At 48.4% G+C, this 22362-nt stretch overlaps 1 protein-coding gene across 5 annotated transcripts in view; it reads left to right on the top strand.

Annotated features, from left to right (window-relative positions):
- Positions 1-18150, top strand: part of DLG5 (discs large MAGUK scaffold protein 5) — a 957981-nt gene extending 939831 nt beyond the window's left edge. For all 5 annotated transcript variants that reach the window (XM_078643375.1, XM_078643374.1, XM_078643372.1 and 2 more), the window contains one exon: positions 15547-18150. In XM_078643375.1, coding sequence (XP_078499501.1) covers positions 15547-15650 — 104 coding nt within the window. In that variant the 3' untranslated portion in view covers positions 15651-18150. The remainder of the gene's footprint in view (positions 1-15546) is intronic.
- Positions 18151-22362: the final 4212 nt, after the last annotated feature.

Below are 22362 nucleotides of genomic sequence, written 5' to 3'. Positions count from 1 at the left end.
ACTCCAGACTAGGACATCATTTCTGCCTAAGGTGCTAACACCCTTCCATCTTGGACAGTCTTACTCTGCCCACTTTCTATGCACCTCTGCGTCCTTCTAAGGAAGAGGAGCGTCTCTACCATTTGGACCCAAAAAGAGTGTTATCTTTCTACCTTGATTGCACTAAATAGTTCCGGGTGGATGACCAACTCTTCATAGGGTACATGAGAGCAAGGAAGGGGCATGCTGTCCAAAAGAGGACCATATAACACTGGGTCCTCTGTATCAAAATGTTAGACCTTAGCGAAGAAACAACCTGAAGACCTACGGGTCCATTCTACTAGGGCAAAGTCGGCCACCACGGCGCTCCAACGTGGTGTCCCAATTGCTGATATATAACAGGTGGCCACCTGGACATCTCTGCACTCATTTGCCAGCCACTATTACCTGGATTCTTAGGTTCGCAGGGAGGACCTGTTTGGCCGCTTTGTCTTGCTGGATCTCCTGGTTTAAAGCTTTTCCATAGTCCCTCCTCTGGGGAAGGTATTGCTTGGCTATCTGTTCAAAGGTAAGGAATCTGCGGCTAGATGTCTCTATCAGATGGACAAGTTAATTACCTTCGGTTACGCCTTATACAGTAGAGATATGATCTAGCAGCAGATTCCGCCACATACTGCAGAAATTTTTTTTGTGTCACGGTTAATCCCCCTTCAGGGCCCTAGTTGTATTTTTAACACACCATGGTCAATCACTTAATGGCTCCGCTCTTTTGTTGTGGAAAATTGTGAAAAGCACTGATATCAGCGCGCTGGAGTGGCTGTTATACATGACACTGACAACGTCACGCAGAGTCGACTGATGCCATCTACTGGTGCACAGGGGTACTGCTATAAAAAATCTTCTAGATCCAGCCTGACACCTGGAAGTTCAAAGGTAAGGAATCTGCGGCTATATCATATCTCTGCTGGATAAGGCGTTAAAATGTAAGTAACTTGTCAAACAGAGAGGGACAGAGGATAACTGTAAATATCCCAAAGTGCCTCTGTAACTGAATCATTGTAACAATATAAGCATATTAAATTATCTCCTCTGAGGTGCTAGGAATGACCAACAGAAGTGATCCTCCGGAACAAGTTGAGGAGATCAAGGCTTGATCAGAGTCGGTGTCCCTGTGGTCTTCTTTATCAACCAGTGATGAGGAGCAAGGGCTACCGCCGCTGATCGCTGACACCTCGTCCACCACCTTCTGCTGCTGCTGTAGGGCTTGTGAGTAGGACGGTGTGGACCTGGCAACCTTTGTAACCTTTAATCCGATGGACACATCTGGCCGCAGATTCCTTATCTTAGAATCTTCCCAAGGTGCCAGACTGGATCTGGACATTTTTCAGCAGTACCTCGGTGCGTCAGTAAAGGGCATCAAGTCTCTCTGTAGCGACGTTGCCTCTCGGATGTGATGTCAACGGAGTCCATATAAGCCCTCCCTTGACATGCTGTTAGTTCCTTCTTTAACGCGCTAACACATGGATCTGCACTGAGTTCCTCTGGCTGTTTTCGGCCTACTTCACAGTTTTTCAACCTGGAAGTGCGCCTATTTCCCTCTTCTTTAATGTCCTCGGGGTCCAAGCCTCGTGAGTCCTGTGGACAACAAATGTCTGCCACCGATCATCACTCGGTTTGCACGTGGTGTCTAGGTAAGCACCATGACTTAGACGAGTACGACTCATGTCCACAGCTCCGACAGAAAGCCCTCATGGAATGTTGCATGAAGCTCCTGGTGGCCCAAAATGTCAGTCTTTGAAGTCTTCTCATGGTCCTCAGTCCCCTACGCGTTCTAGGAACCAACCGGGCGTCCGTTCTAGGCGATGTTCCTGCGATTGTCATTCACCTTCGGCATCGGGAGGTAAGTCTACGCCGGTGGTCAAAGTCGCAGTGCCACCCGCCTTCGTGGTCTATCGCTGCTCCCCACTCTTGTGTTGAAGTGCTGATGCATGAGTCTGCCACGCGTCTCCCCGCCTATACTGGGACCTGGACTTCTTTGACCCAGATGAGACCATATTCTTTATCTCTTCTTTTTGTTCTCGAGTCGTCACCTCCCTCTGGAGCGCCCTCGGGCTCCATGGAAGTGCAGGAGGTCATGCCTGTGACTCCTCCGGTGGGTTCACCCTCTGCTTCAGGACGGCCTCTTGTGTCCGATACCTCAGCGGCGCCGCTGCACAGCCCATCACAGCTCCCACCTTCGGCTCCAGCTTCTGTCCTGCCAACTCCAGTGGCTGTGTCAAGCTCTTGTCTGCGACTCCCGTAGTGGTGCTATCTACGCTCATCGATGGAGCCGACTGTCCCGGAATTCGCCTTTGGTTTTTCCTTCTGAGGACCATGGTTGTGGAAGCTCTACAGACTGTGTGGTATGACCCCCTCCAGTTCGAGACACGTAACCACCCCCTATACAATCTATTTGGTTACTTGACTTGGGCGACGCCGGTGGCATAGAATGTTCTCCAGCCTCCTGTCTCCTTCTGGTTTGGCTACCGAGGCGAGTTCAGCGCTGGCAGATATGCTCAGTCGAGTTCAGTTGCCCTTGATTTACACCTACCTTTGGTGGAATTGTCAACAGATCCTTCATAGGGCAGAGTACTCCCTCCCTTCCAGGGTTACACCCGGTGTGGTAGTCCTGCTTTCTGCAGTTACTTTTCTTCTCCTTTATGCTGTCAGTGACAGGTTTTGTTTCCAGCCATCTGGAACATATCTTGCTTTGCGGTCTTGTAGGAGTCTGTTGTTACAGCTTCTATTTGCTGCTTGGTTTTTCTTACCCGAATGCTCTTTCTGTGGTGGGTATTCTGTTTATGTTGTGCAGATGCACTATACCCTTGTTTCCAGTTTTCGGGGACCATATTTTGTTTGCCTTAATGGCATTTTGTGAGCTATCTATACACGTAATATCCCTTATAAGGACTTCGTCTTCATCTTTTTTCTTGTTCTCCAGATGGGAGATACTGGTACCAGAAGCAGGCACTCTAGGCCTGGTTTACTTTCCTTCCAGTCTTCGACCCGCTTCAGTGTGGACCTTCTTTGTTTTTTTTTTTTTAATCTGTGGGACACATGGATTTTCTCCTACTCCTATTGTGTTCCTACTTGTCAGGCCTGGGTTCCACGACTCCACCTTCCTAAAGCCCTTGTGGTATCGTTATCTTTTTGGCTTATTATTTCAATTTGCGCCTTGGCACTGCTTTCTTGTGTTGGCCCTTTTCTACTTTATCACGCTCCTGATGCTTTTTTTCTTCAACACTCCAGTGTTCCTGTAAGGGTTTTTACCCTTTCAGTGTTCTACCTACCTACTTGGTGCACAGCTGTTGCCTCCTGGGGGGGGGGGTTATACATATCTGCCATTGCACCGTGCTGTAGCTGTTTTGTCTGCTGTTCTTTCAGTTCTCTTCACCTGAGACACCAACTCCCTTGATTGTTTGGATCCTTGTCTGGTATCACAAGAGACCTGGACTCCCTTTCATTTCCGGTATCTTCCTCCCTCCATTCCCGCCTTCATAGTGTCCCCCTTTTTCTATGGGAGAGGTTCCATTTAACCCCCCTTCTTAGGTGGGGGTACTTTATTACTTTTTCGTTTAGCATGGCGGTCTTCTTACATCTTCCTCCTCCTCCTCTCGTCCCCTCCACACGCTGTTTATTCTTTGTTTCTCCTGGCACCGTCTGCTGGGATCCTTTCTCAGCCGATGACGTTGGTTCTTGGACGGTTCCCCTTGTTTTCCTGTAGTAGGCTATGCCTTCCACTTCCTACTCTTATGTAGCACTGTGTTGCAGTTTACCAGCTTGGTCTTTCTGCCTCCACCTCAGTTACTGTTGTAACTTATTCTTTATGACTGCAGGATCTGTTATCTCTGTTCTTCCTTGGTTACCTCTGTTCTTGGAGTGTCCCTGGTTCCTCCACTTCTCGTCCCTCCTCACTGGCAGAGGACGTGGGTTACCTTCAGAGGAGTTCATAAACTTCTGCTGTACCCTGTATGACTAGTGTCTCTACGGACATTTCTGTTTTTTATGTTTGCTTATTTATCTTCATATGCCTTTGTCTTTGAATGTCTGACTGTATGTGCCCAGCTCTTCCATGGGTGTTTTGTAGATGTCTTTTACTTACGGTATATATGTGTGTGTTTTGCACATATGGTTGTCTGGCCTTCTTTCTCTTCAATGAGCGTCTCAGTGAGATTGTTATGGAGAATGCCTTATATATCTATCAAGGTACTCAGTATAAGAGCGATTTCTTTTACTGTTCTTGTAGCGATGCTCTTCTGCATTCATTGTTCTCTCTTTGCTCCCTCATTCTTTATTAGAGGTCCTTTTTTTCGAAATCTGTTTCTCAGGCTAGTTTCCTTGACAATCGGTGGGTACTCTTATTTGTTGAATGTGTTCCCTGCGAAGAGCGTGCTGTCTATGCTCCTTCCATTGGTTTTGAGCCTGGACTTTATGGACTGTTGTCCATGGTTCCTTTGCACCCCCTGACATAGGTTGCTCTTTTGGTCTGCCTCTTTTCCTGGTTGTGTACCGTGTTTCTCACTGTCTTATCACTTCTACTCACTACGGGCTTCCCATAGTTCTTCATAGAGATCACGCCTTTCGGTGAGCATCTTGTTTCACCTATTTTTTGGATAGTCTGGTCTTCTTCTATGTTTTAGACCAGCTTCTCTTATTTGCGGATCTTTGGTGAGGTCGGTTCTCAGCCCCTCCTCAAAGGTTATTATTGCTTGGGTATTTGATATTAAGATAAGGATTCTGCGGGTAGATATCTCTACCAGATGGGCAAGTTTCTTACCTTTGGTAATGTCTTATCTGGTAGAGACAGGTTCTATCATCGACCCACCCATCCTCCCCACTCTGTGAACTGAAAGCTCTGTGGTCTCCTAGATCCCCTCCTTGCATTCTACTGCTGTTCTTTCAATCTGTACTTGTTGATGCAAGATTCTACCCCATTTTGGCACACTGTTTCCTGAACCTGTTTCTCTACGTGGCTCCGCATTGTTGCAGCGAGAATGGTCACTAAGAAACTGACGTCAGCGTGTTTGGGGAGGGCTTATATGGACTACTTTGACGTCGCATCTGGGAGATGACATTGCTGTGAAGTCGCTTGATGCCCTCTACCGACGTGCAGAGGTTCTGCTGTACGAATCCAGAGTGCCGCCTGGGGAGAATTCTGAGATAAGGAGTTTACGGCTATATCAGGTCTCTACCTGATAAGGCGTTATCAAAGGGAAGTAACTTGTCCTTCTGGGGTGGGAGGGGGTGTCTGTGGTGCTTCCCTCCAGCCCCCGCAGCGGACTTCCTTCCGCCCCGCACAGGGGACTTCCCTCCTGGTCCAGGAAGGTGATGATCCAGTCCCAGAGTAGTGTAGGTGAGGTAAAGGAATGCCCTTCATCCTCAAAGGTCACTCTCAGTCTCACAGGAGTACAGCATAGCATATCACACTCCCAATGTCCTCAGGCATTTCTTGGCCTACATGAACGATGCCCGCTGATTTTGAACCTCTCTAGAGAAGTCTGGGAAGAGCATCATCCTCTGGTTTTCCACTAGGATGTCCCTGTGTTGCCTGAATTGTTCCAGGATATGGTCTCTGTCGTGATGGTGCAGCAATTTTGTTACTACCAGTTGAGGACTGGAACCCGGTAGGAGTGGACGTGCAAGCACCTGGTGAGCACGTTCAAGTGCATGGTGTGGAGACAGCCCCTCTGAGACTACATTGCCTCGAAGCCACTGTTCAAGGTTGTCAGCGCAGGAAGTCACGGCCCTCCAGCAGCGAGGGGGGTAGCGATTGTTGTAGACTGTGCCTAAATTCACAAAGCCAGGTAATATAGGCTGCAGAGTGAAAGTGGTACCATCAGCAAGGTGTAGTACGAGCAGATGTCATTACTGTTGGGGTACGGCTGATAACCCCAGCCTGCTAAGTACTCTCTAGATTGCGACTGGTAGTCCCCAAACATGGAACTCAATGCGAGAAGCTCCGAGGTGCTCGGGTCCCATATGGGTCAAGTGCGGTTCAGGACAGGGAGAACAATGTGCACCATTAGGGTATTCAGGGCCCTCTCCCCACCGGTACCTTCTCAGCATCAGTGGAAGCGTAGGCTACGAGTGGAGATCGTCGTCTAGGGCGCCAACTGCAATGGTGATGGTGTGGTATGTTAATGTCCATAACATGCCACGCTGGGCAACCCCAGCAAGGACAAGTGGAATCATTGTCCTACCGGCAGTTGCTGCAGCGCAGCCCAGGCACTGCCCCGCGCAGGCTCAGAGTCCAGAGCAGTGCAAGACCTGCAGTATGGTAGGTGTTTGGTCCCAGCCAGCGACCGCGCCACCAGTGGCTCTGCTGTACAGGGAAGAGCACTCGGGGGCCACACCAGAGGGAAGATGACCGGCCCGCCCACAGCAGTGCATCTCAGGGGACGTGTAGATTTTCGCATCTGCACTTCAGCATTGGACTGCCATTCCTAGTCCCCAGTCACTTGCGCAGGAGGTCCTCCAGGCCCCAGACGGGGTGGCCACCATCAATGCTCCGCGTGTTGGAGGAGGGTGGCTCCCAGCCGCCAAATATATGCCAATACAGTAGGGTGCACATGGCAGCGCACTCCCCTTGGTCTTCACTTCCAGGCCTCGATATTCTAGGGTCGCCCCGGGGGACTGCGCCAGTAAGGGGGAAGGGAAAATTAATATTTTGGACGCAGTTCCGATGTCAGGGAGTAGGGTCCTGTTGATTTTCAGGCTGGTGTAGGCATTATATTAGCAGGATAGTTCCAGGTAGTGGAGCTCGGCCGGGAGTGTAGCAGCTCTCGGTCTATTCCATCTGAAAGAGACACGTTAGTCATAGATTCCTTACCTTAGAACATCCCCAGGCATAAGACTGGATCCGAAAAGTTTTTCGTCAGCAGTGCCCCTTCACGTCGGAAGGTGGCGTTGTGCGTCTCCGCGTACGTTCCTGGCATCGTATGCGCTGAGATGACGTCACAGAGACTACTTAGGCGCCACCATGCGCGCTGACGTCAGTTCTTTCTTTTTCTGCGCCAGCAAGCACTGATCCGTTTAGAGCACGTACCCTAGTCACTTTTTTACTAACTTTTTTGAGACTTTTGTCTCTACTTCTTTTGAGTCTTTGACTCCTGGTTCCACGTAGGGATGCCTAGGTTTAAACCCTGCGGAGCCTGTCGCCGTACTATGTCGGTGGCCGACCCCCATGGCATTTGTCCCTACTGTCTGGAGCGCGACCATGACCCCCGGTCATGTTACTACTGTCTGGCCATGGCTCAGAAGGCTTTGCAGGATTGGTCCCGAAAGCTGCTGGAGGCCCGGCAGTTGTCTCCGCGCTGTTTGAGGTCCAGCGGTCGCTCGAGGAACAACCGCGGAGACATCACCATCGCTCCTTGGGGTCGCAGTCTTCACACTCGGAATCGGGTAAGAGACGTCACAAGAAAAAGTCAAAAGCGTTTGCGCTCTCCAACATCTCCCCCCGTCGGTGTCCAGACACAGACGAGGGGGCCAGAGGTACCTCCCCCGCTGCTCCATTGGAGCCTGTGAGTCCCGCGGCCTACCCACCTTATCTAAAAGAGACACGTTAGTGATAGATTCCTTACCTTAGAATATCCCCAGGCATCAAACTGGATCCAGAAAGTTTGTCGTCAGCAGTACACCTGCGCGTCGGAAGGTGGCGTTGTGCGGCTCCGTGTCTGTCGCTGGCGTCTTATGCGCTGAGATGACGTAACGGAGACTACTTAGGCGCCACTCATGTGTGCTGACGTCAGTTCTTTCTTTTTCCGCGCCAGCAAGCGCGGATCCGTTTAGAGCATGTACCCTAGTCACTTTTTGACTAACATTTTTGAGACTTTTGTCTCTACTTCTTTTGAGTCTTTGACTCCTGGTTCCACGTAGGGATGCCTGGGTTTAAATCCTGTCGCCCAGCATTGTCGGTGGCCAACCCCCATGGTGTTTGTCTCTACTGTCTAGAGCGCAACCATGACCCCCCGTCATCTTCCGACTGTCTGGCAATGGCTCCGATGGCTTTGTGGGAGCAGTCCCGAAACCTGCTGAAGGACCGGCAGTCATCTCCGTGCTGTTGGGGGTCGCAGTCTTCACACTCTGAATCGGATAAGAGACGTCATAAGGAAAAGTCGATGAGGTGTTTGCGCTCTCCGACGTCCCCCCGTCGGTCTCCGGAAGTGGACAAAGGGGCCAGGGGTATCTTCCCCGCAGCTCCGTTTTTAGCCTGCGAGTCCCACGGCCTACCCACCTTATCCGGGTCCATCGGCGACTCCAGCCCAGGTGCAAGATTTTCTTGCTGCCATAGACCGCCTTTTCAGGCCTCGGGTTCCCGCCGGCGCACCTCCGGGCCCCGCGGTCCCAGCTGAGGGCTCTTCCTTGCCGCCCGCTCCGCTACCGGCGCCGCTGGCGGCTCCAGCGACGCAAGGCCCTCCACCGGCAGCTCAGGCCCCATCCCCCGCCGCCTCCCACGGCTCTGTTCCAGGCGCCGTAATGGGTCCTGTTCGTCCCACCCCCGCCCTTGCCCGAGTTTCCGGACAATTTTGCTCTGGGTTGGGACCCAAATTGGGACATGGAGCCAGATCGGTGCTGACCGGCGCTGGTAACATTTGTATTCCCCTGTACCTCCCCCGGTGCAGCAGCCTGCACCACGGGCAGTGGAGGAGGGTGACAAGTGGGAGGGGTCTGAGGACCCTCTTTCAAAGCAGTGCGAGTCTGAACAGGAGTGGGCGGAAGAGTCGGAGGATGCAGGTGGCCTTGACCGCTCCTCTGAGCCTGGTTTTCTGTCTCCTCCTGCTGCCATGGAGGAGGGCGCCACTTATACTGTGGTGCTCCGTAGAGCAGCTGAGGCCCTTGACCTTGACCTTGATCTGCCTACTGTCACTCTCAAAACCAACCTCCTTACTGAAGTTCTTCAGCCGGCAGCAAGCTCTCTGGAGCCTCTGCTTCCGTTCAATGAGGCGTTAACGGATGTTTTGATGGGCACCTGGTCTAGACCAGCCATGGGGGTTCTTGTGGATAAGAACGTGGCCAGGCGTCATCGCCCAGCACCGGGTGACCCTGCCTTTTTAATGAACCACCCGACTCCGAAGAGCCTTGTCATCCAGGCCTCCATTTCCCAAAGAGCATTCCCTACCACCCCGCCGGATAAGGAATCAAAGAAGCTGGAGCAGTTTGACAAGAAATTGTTTTCCTCTGCCAGATTGGGGCTGCGGTCGGTGAACACTGCATGCCTCTTGGACCACTACTCTCCCGCTGTGTGGGACACGGTGGCGCAGACGCTGCCTCAGTGTCCGGGGGAGGTTCGGGCAGTACTTTCCTAAGCTGTTGCTGAGGGGAAAGACGCTGCAAAGTTCGCCATCCGGTGTGGGCTAGACACTGCGGACCCTGGGTAGGGCGATTTCCATGACAGTGGCCCTCCATCCCCACGCCTGGTTGCGGTCCACGGGGTTTTCAGGGGACGTTCAGAGTTCCCTCATGGACATCCCCTTTGATGGTACTCACCCGTTTGGCAATAAGGCAGACAGTGCGCTGTAGCGTTTTAAGGACTCTCAGGCTACGGCCAAGTCCTTGGGTCTCTCCACCATGCGCCGGGCCACGTTTGCTTTTCGTTCCTTTCGTGGCCATGGAAGGGACGCCCCAACACGTTCGTTCAGCCAGAAGTCTGCGCAGAACCAACCTCAGCACGGCGGCGGACGTGGTGGCCTCCCTTGTGGCACAGGGGGCCAGCGTGCGGGTCAGTTCACCTCCGCTCCCGCACCATCCGCCTCAAAGCCTTCTTAGTCCGAGCTTTGGGGTGCACCCCACGCCGGTGGGCGGCAGGATTCAACATCACCTCCCCCACTGGTGTTTTGTCACCTCGGACAGGTAGGTGCCTCAAATCGTCCGAAGGGGCTACTGCCCCCCCAGCCATGCCACCTCAGTTCCACCGCATGTCGGTAATCACTTCACACTTCTCCAACAGGAAGTCACGGCCCTCTTTGCCAAGGGGGCCATCAAGCGCGTCCCTGGACCAGAAGTAGAACGTGGTTGTTATTCCCACTACTTTCTTGTCCCCAAAAAGGAGAAAGGGGGCCCTGCGCCCCATCTTGGACCTCAGGAACGTCATTCGCTTCCTCCGGAAGGAAAAGTTCAAGATGTCGACTCTGGCTCAGGTCTTGGCTGCCCTCGAACCTGGAGACTGGATGGTAGCGTTGGACTTGCAGGACCCATATTTTCATATCCCCGTCCTGCCAGCTCACAGGCGTTACCTGCGGTTCACGGTAGGCCATGAGCATTTTCAGTTTGCCATGCTCCCCTTTGGCCTTACCAGTGCCCCTTGGGTGTTAAGGAAAGTGATGGCGGTGGTCGCAGCTCATCTGCGCAGATCAAGGGTTTCAGTCTTCCCCTGTCTCAATGACTGGCTGTTGAAGGCGGGCTCTCCTCAGGCAGTCGTCTCCCACCTCCAGACTGTGGCCGACCTTCTGCATTTGCTGGGGTTGTCCATCAATGTGCCGAAGTCGCCCCTGAGTTCCTCTCAGAAGCTCCCCTTCATCGGAGCGGTTCGGGATTCGATGCGGTTTCAGGTTTATGCTCCTGAGCAGCAAGTCCGGAATATTCAGGCTATGATTCTGATATTTCAGCTTCCATCCCGGGTTTCGGTCAGGATGACCCTCTGGCTCCTGGGCCTGATGGCCTCATGCATCCTGCTAGTGCAACATGCCAGATGGCATATGCAGGCTCTGCAGTGGGACCTGAAGTTCCAGTGGGCACAGCATCAGGGCAACCTGTCCGATCATGTCCAGATCTCGGAGGGCACTGCACAACAATTGCAGTGGTGGCTCACAAATCGCGATTGGGTCAATGGCAGATCCCTCTCCCTTCCCCAACCAGAGCACACAGTGGTGACGGATGCGTCCCTCCTGGGATGGGGCAGCCACTTGGGAGGCGGAGATCAGAGGCCTCTGGTCTCCGGTGGAGTCCCCGCTCCATATCAACCTTTTAGAGCTTAGGCTTGCACTGAAAGCATTCCTTCCCTCTGTCTGGGGAAGTGTAGTGCAGGTGTTCACAGACAACACCACCGCCATGTGGTATTGCAACAAACATGGCGGGGTGGTAGACCCTATATCAGGAGGCTCTGCGCCGCTGGACATGGCTGGAACATCAAGGCATTACATTGGTGGTTCAACACTTGACAGGTTCTCTGAACGCCAGGGCGGACGAACTCAGCCACCGGTGCATGTTCAGACCCCCCAGGATATAGCGGCATGGATTAGCAAATTTAGCGGCAATTTTGCGTCCTTTTATTTGGCAGTTTTTCCTACAACAAACACCGATATCTTAGTGGGCACTATTGTAAAATGACGCTCATTCAGGCTGCCTAGATCTGAGACCCTGTCTTCCTCTGCCTTTACTGATCCTAGTCCCGCCCCATTCCCTCAGGATTTTATCCATCCTTCACCCTCCTGTTATCTTAGTCTCATCAGTCTACACCACAGCCGTTCCCATGCACTTGAGACCGCATATTGAGACCCTGCACAGTTCAGCCGTGGACCACCATTTACCCAACCCCCTTTCCTATATCATTGAGAATGTGAAAGTATCTCTGAGTGGGGTCCCTGCCCCCATTGACTTAGTAGATCAGGTTTTAGCTCAGAGACAAGAGCTGTCATACAATTTCACAAAAAAGACCTTGTAGCTTTTTCCCAGTCTACCCTTTTAATACAGCCATTACGTAGATAGATCCAGCTTACCTTGCATGGTCCCCGTTATTGATATAGAACAACATACAGGACAAACCTTTTCTGCCTGTAATGGGAATGAGGGTATACTGAGCTTCAAACATGGAAAGTATCGCAGGTCGGTTGATTGTCTGCTCCACTCCAGCTTACGATACTGCAACTGGCTAGGCCTGGTTGTTGTTTCTAAAGTCTACCTATAAATTAGTCTATGCTGTGATGAGCTATTGATGTGATATTGTTACCTGACAGTCTAAGCATGTAAGGATTACTACAGCGCAGAGGTGTTGTGCTAGGCGGCATTGACGCACTGGAATCAGGGTGTGGGTCGAAACATTGATTCTTTTAATAGAGAATTCTCTAAGTAAATTGATTTCATACACAAGGAACCAATATTTAAATTTGACCATGTAAAATTGAAGAATAGGGGACATCTCTTTTGTCCAATGTATATATGGGTATCATCCTATTATTTTTCATATGATGCAGCCATGAGTACTGGGCTGTCTACACCATTTCATATTATAACACTAGCCAAAGGAATATAAAAGCATATAATTTTTTTCATTGAAAGGCCGTGTTTGCTTATGTTCTTGAAGAATTATTCATCACGTGTCCAATGGTCTGATCATACCTGTATTAATATTGAAATAAGACCCACTTATCCTTTGTTCTAGTTCTGCCCCATTCTTCATACATCATCCCTGTTCCCCTCTAATCACAGCCCTGACACACTGCCCTCACCCACCCGACATGGAGCAAGTCAGTGCACCGTCTCTTTGGTAAAGGCACAGGGCAGCTGCTCGATGCCTGGGCTGAGACACCACCCAACAATGGACATCTGGATTTCGCGGGCACTTTTGTAAAAATCGCGGCATTTTTACAAAAGTGCCGATTTCGCGGCAAACCGCGAAATCCTGGAGGGTCTGCATGTTGGATCACGAATGGCGGCTGAACTCTGACGTGGCGCAAGGTCTCTTTCTACAGTGGGGAGAGCCTTGTTTAGATCTATTCGCCACCGAAGAGAACGCGCAATGTCATCAGTTCTGCGCGTTGGAATTTCCAAGGCAGCACTCGCTCGGCGACGCTTTTCATCGCAAGTGGAGCTGCGGTCTATTGTACGCCTTACCGCCTATACCACATCTGCCCTGAGTGCTGAAGAAGATTCAGCCCAACCGGGCCCAAGTCATCCTTGTGGCTCCGGATTGGGCACGAAGATACTGGTATCCTTAGCTACTCAGTATGATTATCGATCCCCCAATCCGACTGCCTTTTTGGGAGGATCTTGTGTCGCAGCAGCAGGGGACGGTCCTCCACCCGAACCTGTCCAGCCTCCACCTCCATGCGTGGAGATTGAGCGGCGACAGTTGACAGCTTTCGATCTTCCTCCCGAAGTCTGTGATGTCATTCTGGCAGCCAGGCATCCCTCCACTAAAACGGTATACGCCTGCAGGTGAAACACATTTGTGGCAAGGTGCACAGCAAAGGCTGTGGATCCCCTTTCTGCCCCTCTTTCCGAGGTCCTTCTGTTCCTTCTCTCTTTGGCCCAGCAGGGCTCTGCTCTGGGCACTATCAAAGGTTATCTTTCGGCCATCTCCGCCATTCTACAGCTTCCAGATCAGCCTTCTCTTTTTAAGTCCCCTGTTGTTAATCGCTTCCTCAAAGGCATTACACACACGTTTCCTCCCGTGCCTTTCATAATGCCTCTGTGGGACTTAAATCTTGTCTTGACCTTTCTGATGTGCGCTCACTTTAAGCCCCTTCATAACTGTCCATTACGTCTTCTCACTCTCAAGACGGCTTTCCTGGTAGCTATATCCTCTGCCAGAAAAGGGAGTGAGATCCAGGCTCTTTCTTCCTTCTAAACCTCCTTTCCTTTCTGTTCATCCGGACAAGGTGGTTTTAAGGACCCGTCCTTCTTTCCTGCCAAAGGTTGTCACGCCCTTCCACATCGGGCAGACCATCACTTTGCCCACCTTCTTTCCGCCTCCGCATCCTTCAAAAGAGAAAGGGAGACTCCACTGTTTGGACCCTAAACGTGCGCTCTCGTTCTATCTGAAGCTCTCACAAAAGTTCCGAGTGGATGACCAGCTCTTTGTTGGCTACGTGGGCGCCAAAAAAGGTTGGACTGTGCACAATAGACCATCACTTGGTGGGTCGGTCTGTACATCAAAGCATGGTACTCGTTGGCTAAAAAGGAACCTCCTGTGGGGCTGCATGCCCATTCTACCAGGGCAACAGCAGCCACTACTGCCTTGGGACGTGGCGTTCCCTTGCAGGACATTTGTCAGGCAGCTAAGTGGGCGTAGTTGCACATGTTTACCAAGCATTACTGCCTTAACAGTCCAGTCCAGAGAGACGGCTTCTTTGGCCGTTCTGTTCTCCGTGACTTTCTGGTGTAATCTTGTTCGCAGACCCACCACCGGGGTTGGTATAGCTGGTGTATCTATTCTAAGGTAAGGAATCTATCACTAACGTGTCTTTTTCAGATGCACAAGTTACTACTTGTGTAACGATATATCTCTAAGAGACATTAGTTAGTGATAGATTCCTTACCACCCCACCCATCCTCCCCGTTCTGCGAACTGATTTCTAGGGTTAAGGTCATCCCTTTCAGGGCCCTAGTTTCATGGCACCAGTGGTCAGTTTCTTGCATGGCTCTGTGTTCCTGTCCCAGTCGAAAGTCGTGTACAGAACTGATGCCAGCATGCATGGGTGGTCCCTAAGTAGTCTCCGTGACGTCATCCTGGCGCATACGATGCCAGCGACTGACGCGGAGCCACACAACGCTACCTTCCGACGTGCAGGGGTACTGCTGACGAAAAACCTCCTGTATCCAGTCTGACGCCTGGGGATATTCTAATGTAAGGAATCTATCACTAACTAATGTCTCTTACAGATATATCGTAACACAAGTCGTAACTTGTGCATTCGGTGTTAAGTCACGCCTTCATGGTGAGTTTTATTCTTGCTAAGCATAACTACTTCTGTCTTGTCCTTGTTGAGCATGAGACAGTTGACTTCCATCCAATTTGGAACTTCAGTCATGCAGGAGGGGGACTTGTTTCTTGTCTTCTTGTCTTAGATGTCTTGTCCAAGAGGGAGAGTGTTAGTTGCATGTGTCCTGCATAGGAAAAACTGTTGATTTTGTGTACGCGTGTGGCATTGGCCAGAGGGATCATGTTTGTGTTGACGAGGGTGGGGCTGGGTGATGAACCTTGAGGGACTCGTCTGATTAGTTTGTGGGCTTCTGCAGAGTAAAGTGCCAGGCTGACTGAAAGCTTGTGTTCCATCCATTAAGAAGTAGCAGATCCAGCGGAGATTGGGTCTTTGGATACCTATCTCGTGCAGACGCCAGATAAGGTTGGGGTGTGAGATCGGGTCAAATGCTACAGAGAGGGCTGGGAAAATGAGGTCTGCCATGTCTCCTCTGTCAAGGATCATGCTGGTGTCGCCTGTGGTGGAAATGAGTTCTGTTTCTTTACAGTGGTTGGGCCTGAATCCAGACTGGGTGGCATCGAGAAGCTTTTGGTCGGTGAGGCATTCGTTGATTAGTTGAGTTGGTGGAAGATTTCTCCGCTCTTTTGCGGCATTATGCTCTTGTTGAATGACCAGTTTCTTTTCAGAACAAAAACGCATTAAACATGAAAGTTAAAAACAAATTCAGAAAGGAAATCGAAAGGAAGCAAGAGATGCTTCTACAAAACAGTGAATGAGAGTATCTCTATATGTTTTAGTAGTTGTATTTCATGGCTATATTTTGTGATTTTTATTTAATTAAAAATGTAATGTGATAAGTTGACTCTCTTCCTTTGTGTTGTTTGTGCAGGTATTGTCCAAGGAGGAGCCCTTCAAAGCATTTGCACTCAAATAATAACAACTGTTGACCAAGAGCAGAGCAAGGTCCTCTGGATCCCTGCTAGCCCTTTATAAACTTTAAATATGATTTTTCCAAGAATTGTTCCCCAAGTCTTATTTCAAGATGGCATCCAGCCTGGGTCCACAGAGAACACGAGACAATGTATCATCATGCTGTTGTGACAGTCATTTGGAATGTGTCTTGTTCAGTGGCTAGAGCGTTGGCCATTGCGGCAGGTCACTGTGTTCCACTCCGAGCTCTTGTGTGTTACTATAGGTGTACTCCTGTTGTGCTGCACTGCTCCCATCATTTACAGGTTACAATAGGTTACCCTATGCTCTTTGGATCCTGACAGGGCCATGGAAACTTTAGTGTGCAACACAGAAAACTGTACCCTGTACCTTTTTACTTTGGGTGCAGGGGGCTAAAAGTGGAAAGACTTACATTCCAAGATTATTATACTGGCGTGTTGCCGCCTGTTTCAGGTATGCACATGTGCTTTCCTGCTAACAGTATCTGGTCTTTATCGCCATGGTTCCTCTCTTTTTTAATTCTTTTACATGTTGTACTAGAATATATTTTTATTGGTCAGGTTTCCCAAACATTTGTGTATTTTGGTAACAACTTGCGCAGCTGTGAAATTTCAAGTCAGTACAGACTAATTGAAAAATGAGAAAGCACAGGGTGGACAGTGCAAAATAAGTATCTGACTGGTAGTCTCGCCCGGACTTCTTGTGGTACTCAAACCTTTAATCTTTTCAGCTGCTTCATCTCTTGCATCACGTCTTTGTGGATGGAATGGTACTAGTAGCGTATAGTTAATCTGCCCTGTCGGCTGAACAGGAAACGAAGAAAGCTAAAAAAATACAAAATGATGAACCACAATGAAATGTAAAGAAAGAAACCTTGTTAACAGCAGCCGCTCTTCTTCAGCAACGAGAGTGTAAATGAGAAGAACTCAATGCCTTTTAATGCGATACATGCATTTCTGACTGATGGAGGAGTATGGTACACTCAAACAGAGGGTCATCTTTACAGGCACTTCTAGCACGGCTGCTCATGCATGTTCAAAGCAACTTTCCAGTAACTTGCATGGCCAATGGCAGAAAACACAGACACTAATTCTCTTAAGAGCGGAGGACGCCATGCAGCAATTGCACATTTAGAATCACAAGTTTACAAAACATTTTCTGAATCTTTGTTAATATTTACTTGAAGGTTATGTATTTCTTGTACTCATATACTTTATTTTTCTCTCCTTTCAAGTTGTAATTTGTTTGTTTCTCTCTGTGACTGGAATGGTTTTGGTGTGAATGGAATTACATAAACAAATTAGCCTTTACTTTCTAGACCCCTTTATCATATTGTAACCTCACTCATTAGTGTCCTGTGTGAATTACAAGATCAGTGTATGCTGAGGACACCCCAGAGGATTGAAGGGATTTCTCTATGAACGGTTGTTTGAAGACACCACAGGTCCTCTGTAGATCTAAAACAAGAAGCATGTGTAGAAAATAGGTACTGTTAGTTTGTATCTAATACAAAATGAACCAAGAGTATGGTACCTTAGTCTGGGAAGGCTAACAAGGCTGTGTGGATCAGTTGTTTGCAGTAAAAATGCCCTTTCTTCCCGTTTACCTAATCAACTATTTTTACTTTTATATCCTTGTGATAAAGCAGAATTGTGTAGGGGTAACTTCAGAATAACTGTTTTATCTTTCCTTTAGTATACTATCAGATATATAATGAATGGAACCTCACTGGTATAACTGAAAACGATCAATGGCTAGTAATTAACATGAATTACATTCCCAGTTAATGACTGACTGTATTAGCCTACATCATCTTTACTATTTGCGGTGTGCCTTATCAGTTCCCGTACTTGTGCCTTTAAAATGATATATACAGTCTTATTTTTTCATGAAATAGAAGTAGTAAATGTATTTGTCTTTGCCGCCTTACTTTTTCATGCATTTATATAGGCTTGATTTTGAGATGCGTTTCTGATGAACAATGAAGCTTTTAATATTCTTGAATGATCCTGGTGACTGCACTGCTTTGAACAGGCATGTCCCCCTAGTTTCATGTTTCAAGGATGCAGTAAGTCAATAAACTGAATAAGCAAATAATGTCCTGCACAATGTCCCTTTCAGGCCTGTTTTGTTTTTTCAGCAATTATGTAAAATTCATCCATCTGGCCGCCTTTCTAGAGCATAGTCTATTTCAGTGTGTCATAACTTCCATGGCTTTATCAAGAAACTGACTCTGCCTAACAAGGGTCCCACTAAAATGATGATAGAGACTTGAAGCATTTTTTCTCTTCAGCCTTCTGCTGCTGCATAAATATCTAACTATCATTGTATTATTATGTGAGCAATTCACTTGTTACCACCATTGGTGTAAACCATCAGGATGTTTTTGCGAAATTTAAATGATTCCATGTGTCTCTGCGCATGTATGTAGATATCTAAAATAAAATTCTAACAGTTGTGACCTCTAGATTACACTGATTCATTAAAACATGGGCAGCATTTCTATTAAAGAATTAATGAATAAAGCATGATCCAAGGGAAAGTGTGCAAGTGTTGTTTGACTAAGTGTACAACTTTTTATTTTTACAATACAGGCACTGAATAGAAAGATGCACAGGGAATGACTTATGAGATAGCAGGACAATTATAGTTGACCCATTGCGAGCAGGTTGTGTTTTAGGTCTGGGTGAAATGTCAGGGGCATCTTCCAAGAAGAAAACTCCTTTAGTGAATGGAAGTTTCCAGATTAGTCTATCAAGCCATTTGAGATTTTCCAGAAGAATTAAAATAGTTAAACCTATGTGTGTTACCCATAAAGATAGTCTATTCCAACAAGTTGAACCACTTTCCTGGAGGTTGGTAAGTGTCTCACAATCCAACTATACCACTTTAATGCAACCAGAAAGATTTTGTAACTGAAATTTCTGTACCCCACACCTGGCTCTTGTCAAGTCGCACTATGAATCATCCACACCATATTAGCGAAGCTGTTTTAACACTCAGAAACTTGTGATAGTTGTGTTAGCCTGTTCAAACTGACTACCCTGCTTCCTCAAATTAGGAATTTATTTTTTTCTAATGGACTCTTCTAAACGCAGATTAGTGAATAGCTTGTGAAAACCCCTTAATGCCAAGCTCGATCAGGAGATTTTGCTCAGCATTACTCCTACTTTCCAGCAGATGCTGTTGGTGGTGCTGTATCAACTTCGTACTTCTCCACAAGCAACGCCAAAAATATATATATGCCACCCCTGCACGCCGATGTCAGTTCCTTTCTTTCCACGCATTCAGACACGGTTCTGGGGCTCACTCTCTCAACTTTTAGTTGTCTTTTTGATATTTTTTCCTCACAGTTTCTACAGTGTGTAAGGAAAGATGTACCCTCTAAATACCACAGGATTTATACATTGCGGGACTGCCTGCATCTATGTCTCTGGTCTTTTCACTACTCCAAGTCGTTCGGAGACTGCATCTGGAAGAAACCAGAGGCAGTCTGGCTCTGCAAAGCCAAGCTCTACAATGCCGATCACTGCCAGAAGGCCTGTAAGGGGCTGACCACAGTCTAAACGGAGGACACCGACCCATTCCCTAAGCTGTTACTGCAAAGTCCTCTTCACACTCCAAGTCATTAGGTAAGTCCAAGTTAAGCAAGAAACACAAGAAGTCAAAGCGTGACTGCACCTCGACCTGCCGTTCTCATCAAGAGAATTTGCTTGGATGTCAAAGTGCCTATTGCTCTGTGTCAATCTCTTACAGAGGAATTGATTCTACAGCTCATTCCGATGCAGTTCGACTTCCCAGGCCCATTAGCAATGCTGCACCAAGTAGAGGCTTTTAAAGAAGCACCCTTCCAGTTCCATCTGGCATGCCTATGTGCCCCAAGAATCTGAATAGGCTTCCAGGCCAGCTACAGATAGGTATCTGTCCTCGAAGCTGTCTGTGCCCATTGTGGGGGTCTGTCCTGACTCCAATGCTGACTCCACAATCTTCACCGGTCCCTGTTTGTCGATGCAAGCACTGATGCCAGAATTGTCTGACAACATGGCACAACCTTAACCGAAGTTGTGCCCTCCACAGCCTTTGGCGCAGCCAATCCAACCTCATTCTGACTTGAACAGAACTTTGCTGCTGCTCCCAATTCTATTTGACTCAGAACACAGTCAACATGAAGATACTGGAGATGACTGATGCATCCCATTATTATGATGAGTACAATCTGTTTATGGAAGTGCAAGATGCCGTTGGACTAGACACATTCCCAGACACTGGATGCACTCTCACCCTGGCCCTTCCATGCAGGAATTACCTTTTTTCCTGGCCCTTCCTTTAAGGAATTACCTTCTTGTGCTTTGGTGATTAGATGTTTTAAACCTGCAACTTCTGTCAGTTGAATTAAGACTTAATGTCCCAATGGAGATCCTCCAACCAACCTGGCCATACTTCTACAGAAACGCCTCTCACTTTTAATAAAGCCCTGACAGACACATTATTGGGCACTTGGACAAACCATGCTTGCTATTCTCTTCCACATGCAATTCTCTTCCACATTTTTGAGTTCTTAGTTCTACAAGGTGTATCCTTTTACATTTCTGTGAAAAAAGGTAAATTTAGGATCATTAGTTGCCACACTATTTACTGAAGTCATAATTTGAACTACAGTCACAATTTCTGTATTTGTCACTGTACTAGTGCTCGATAGTTCCATCTGACCAGTTTCTTTAGTTGTGACCCCTTGTGTTTTGTTCCATAGGATGCTTGTGTTTTTTTGCATAGGATGTTATCAAACATCTTTGAGTATGAAAAAACTCTCCCTGCGGCATAATCATGTTTGTCTCATAGGAGCTTGGACCTTTTCCTGTTTCAAAGCTCCCCTTTAGCATTTTGTCCATATCTGTCAAAAATATCATATTTTTCCCTTCTGTTCTGTGAACTAATAATGTCTGCTGTCTCTTTTTTTGTATATCAGTCTCTTTGTTAAGTTTATCTCTCATACAGACAAATTGCTCAATGAGTACTCCAATTAGATCTCTTAATGTTTCTTTAAGTTTCCTTTCCCAGATTTAAGTGCTAGTTTCATCAAGATCTTCCATCACAGAGAAATGATAAATCTGATAAAGACTGTTATAAATGTCTTACCTTAGAATTTACCCCAGGCGTTAATCTGGATCCAGAGATTTTTCATCAGCAATACTCCTGCTCGTCGGTCAGCTCTGTCGTTCGCATCGTGGGCCCCAGAATGACGTTATGGGACTTATATAGACGCCGCCCATGTGCGCTGCCCTCAGTTCTTTCTTTTTCCATGCCAGCCTAAACGTAGATCCGGAGAGAGCTACTCCTTAGCCATTTTTTTGTCTAGTCTTTTTCAACTTCTCATTGAATTTTTAGGTTGAGCTAGAGTTGCGCATGCGTAGCATGCGGTCTAGCTCGACAACTATTGTTTTCAGTTTCCTGGGAATCTGAGACAGCGTTCGGCCACGCGCCTCTGCTGTCTCAGATTTGTCCTCGTGAGCGCGCTTTTGCTGCTGGCTGCTTGCTGTGTGCGCTCTGTTTACAAAACAGTGTGGGTCAGAAAGTGGCGTCATGCTAGGCAGACAGACACTCGCGTACACTCCCACCCCCCCCCCAACCAGTCATCGGGCTCTTTTAACACACACACACACATACATACACACACGCTCGCACACACAGACACACGCGCGAACACATCCCCCTCACCCCCCACTCACCAGGTTCTTCTTGCGTGTCCCTCGGCAGCAAGTGGGTCTTTTTGGTTAACAGGCGGGGGCCGCGGGGCTCTCCACGAGCACGGGAGCCCCGCTAGCTAAGACGGAAATCTTCCGGCGGGCACAGGAGCGCCAGCTTCCTGTATTTGTCCGACCCCGCCCCCGTCCCAACAAAGGTTGCCTGGCTTCCTGTTAATACCTCCCTACTACAACAGGCAAAACTCTTATTTCAACTTTGGTGTTTTCTCGCACCGATTATTGTAACGCCCTCTTCCTCAATACGCAAGAAAAAGTCATCTCCAAATTGCAAATGATCCAGAACGCCTCTGCCAGAGTTCTACTAGGCCTGCCAAAATTTGCCTCTGTTGCAAAACATTTGGCCCAACTACACTGGCTCCCGGTCAGAAGCCGTACTAAGTTTAAAGCTTTGTGTATTGTGTATAAGGCATTACACAACATGGGACCCAAATTTCTCAGAAATTCTTTAAAGCCCCTTCCAACTCGCAGAACGCTTCGTTCTAACACGACCTACCTGCTTCAAACCCCCAGAACAAGGAAAGTAAACTGGGGAGACAGACGCTTTACTGTTGCAGCAGCAAGATTATGGAACTGTGGAAAAGTAAATTTTGTCATGTTCTGTGTCCCTACGAGTCATCCATCATATGTTATGTGTGCATGACCAATATGCATATGTTATTCCCCATGTCCGATTCAAGACGCAATTATAGTTGTGTCCACCTCTGATATGCCATTTCCTAGTCCTCATGAGTAATATGAGTGTCAGGCCTATGTAAAGTTATGTTGCCACGTTTCTTAGTGTGCACGTTATTTCATTATAAAGTCCCCGTTTCTAGGCCTCAACAGGGCCCGGACATCAGATTCAGCCCCTGTCTCCTGAAGCCTCGCTGAGGAGCGATACAGCCCCCACCTGTATCCTCGACCCTTCACTTACTTCCTGCCTCGCAGTGCCCGGTGCAGCTTGGCTCTGCCTCCGAGTCTGCCAAGACTATGTTATGATTCCAGCTATCAGT

This window comes from Lissotriton helveticus, chromosome 5_1 (assembly GCF_964261635.1).
Source record: "Lissotriton helveticus chromosome 5_1, aLisHel1.1, whole genome shotgun sequence".
NCBI lineage: Eukaryota > Metazoa > Chordata > Amphibia > Caudata > Salamandridae > Lissotriton > Lissotriton helveticus.
The sequence above is the reverse complement of the archived record's forward strand: the minus strand, read 5'-3'. Positions and strand labels throughout refer to the sequence as shown.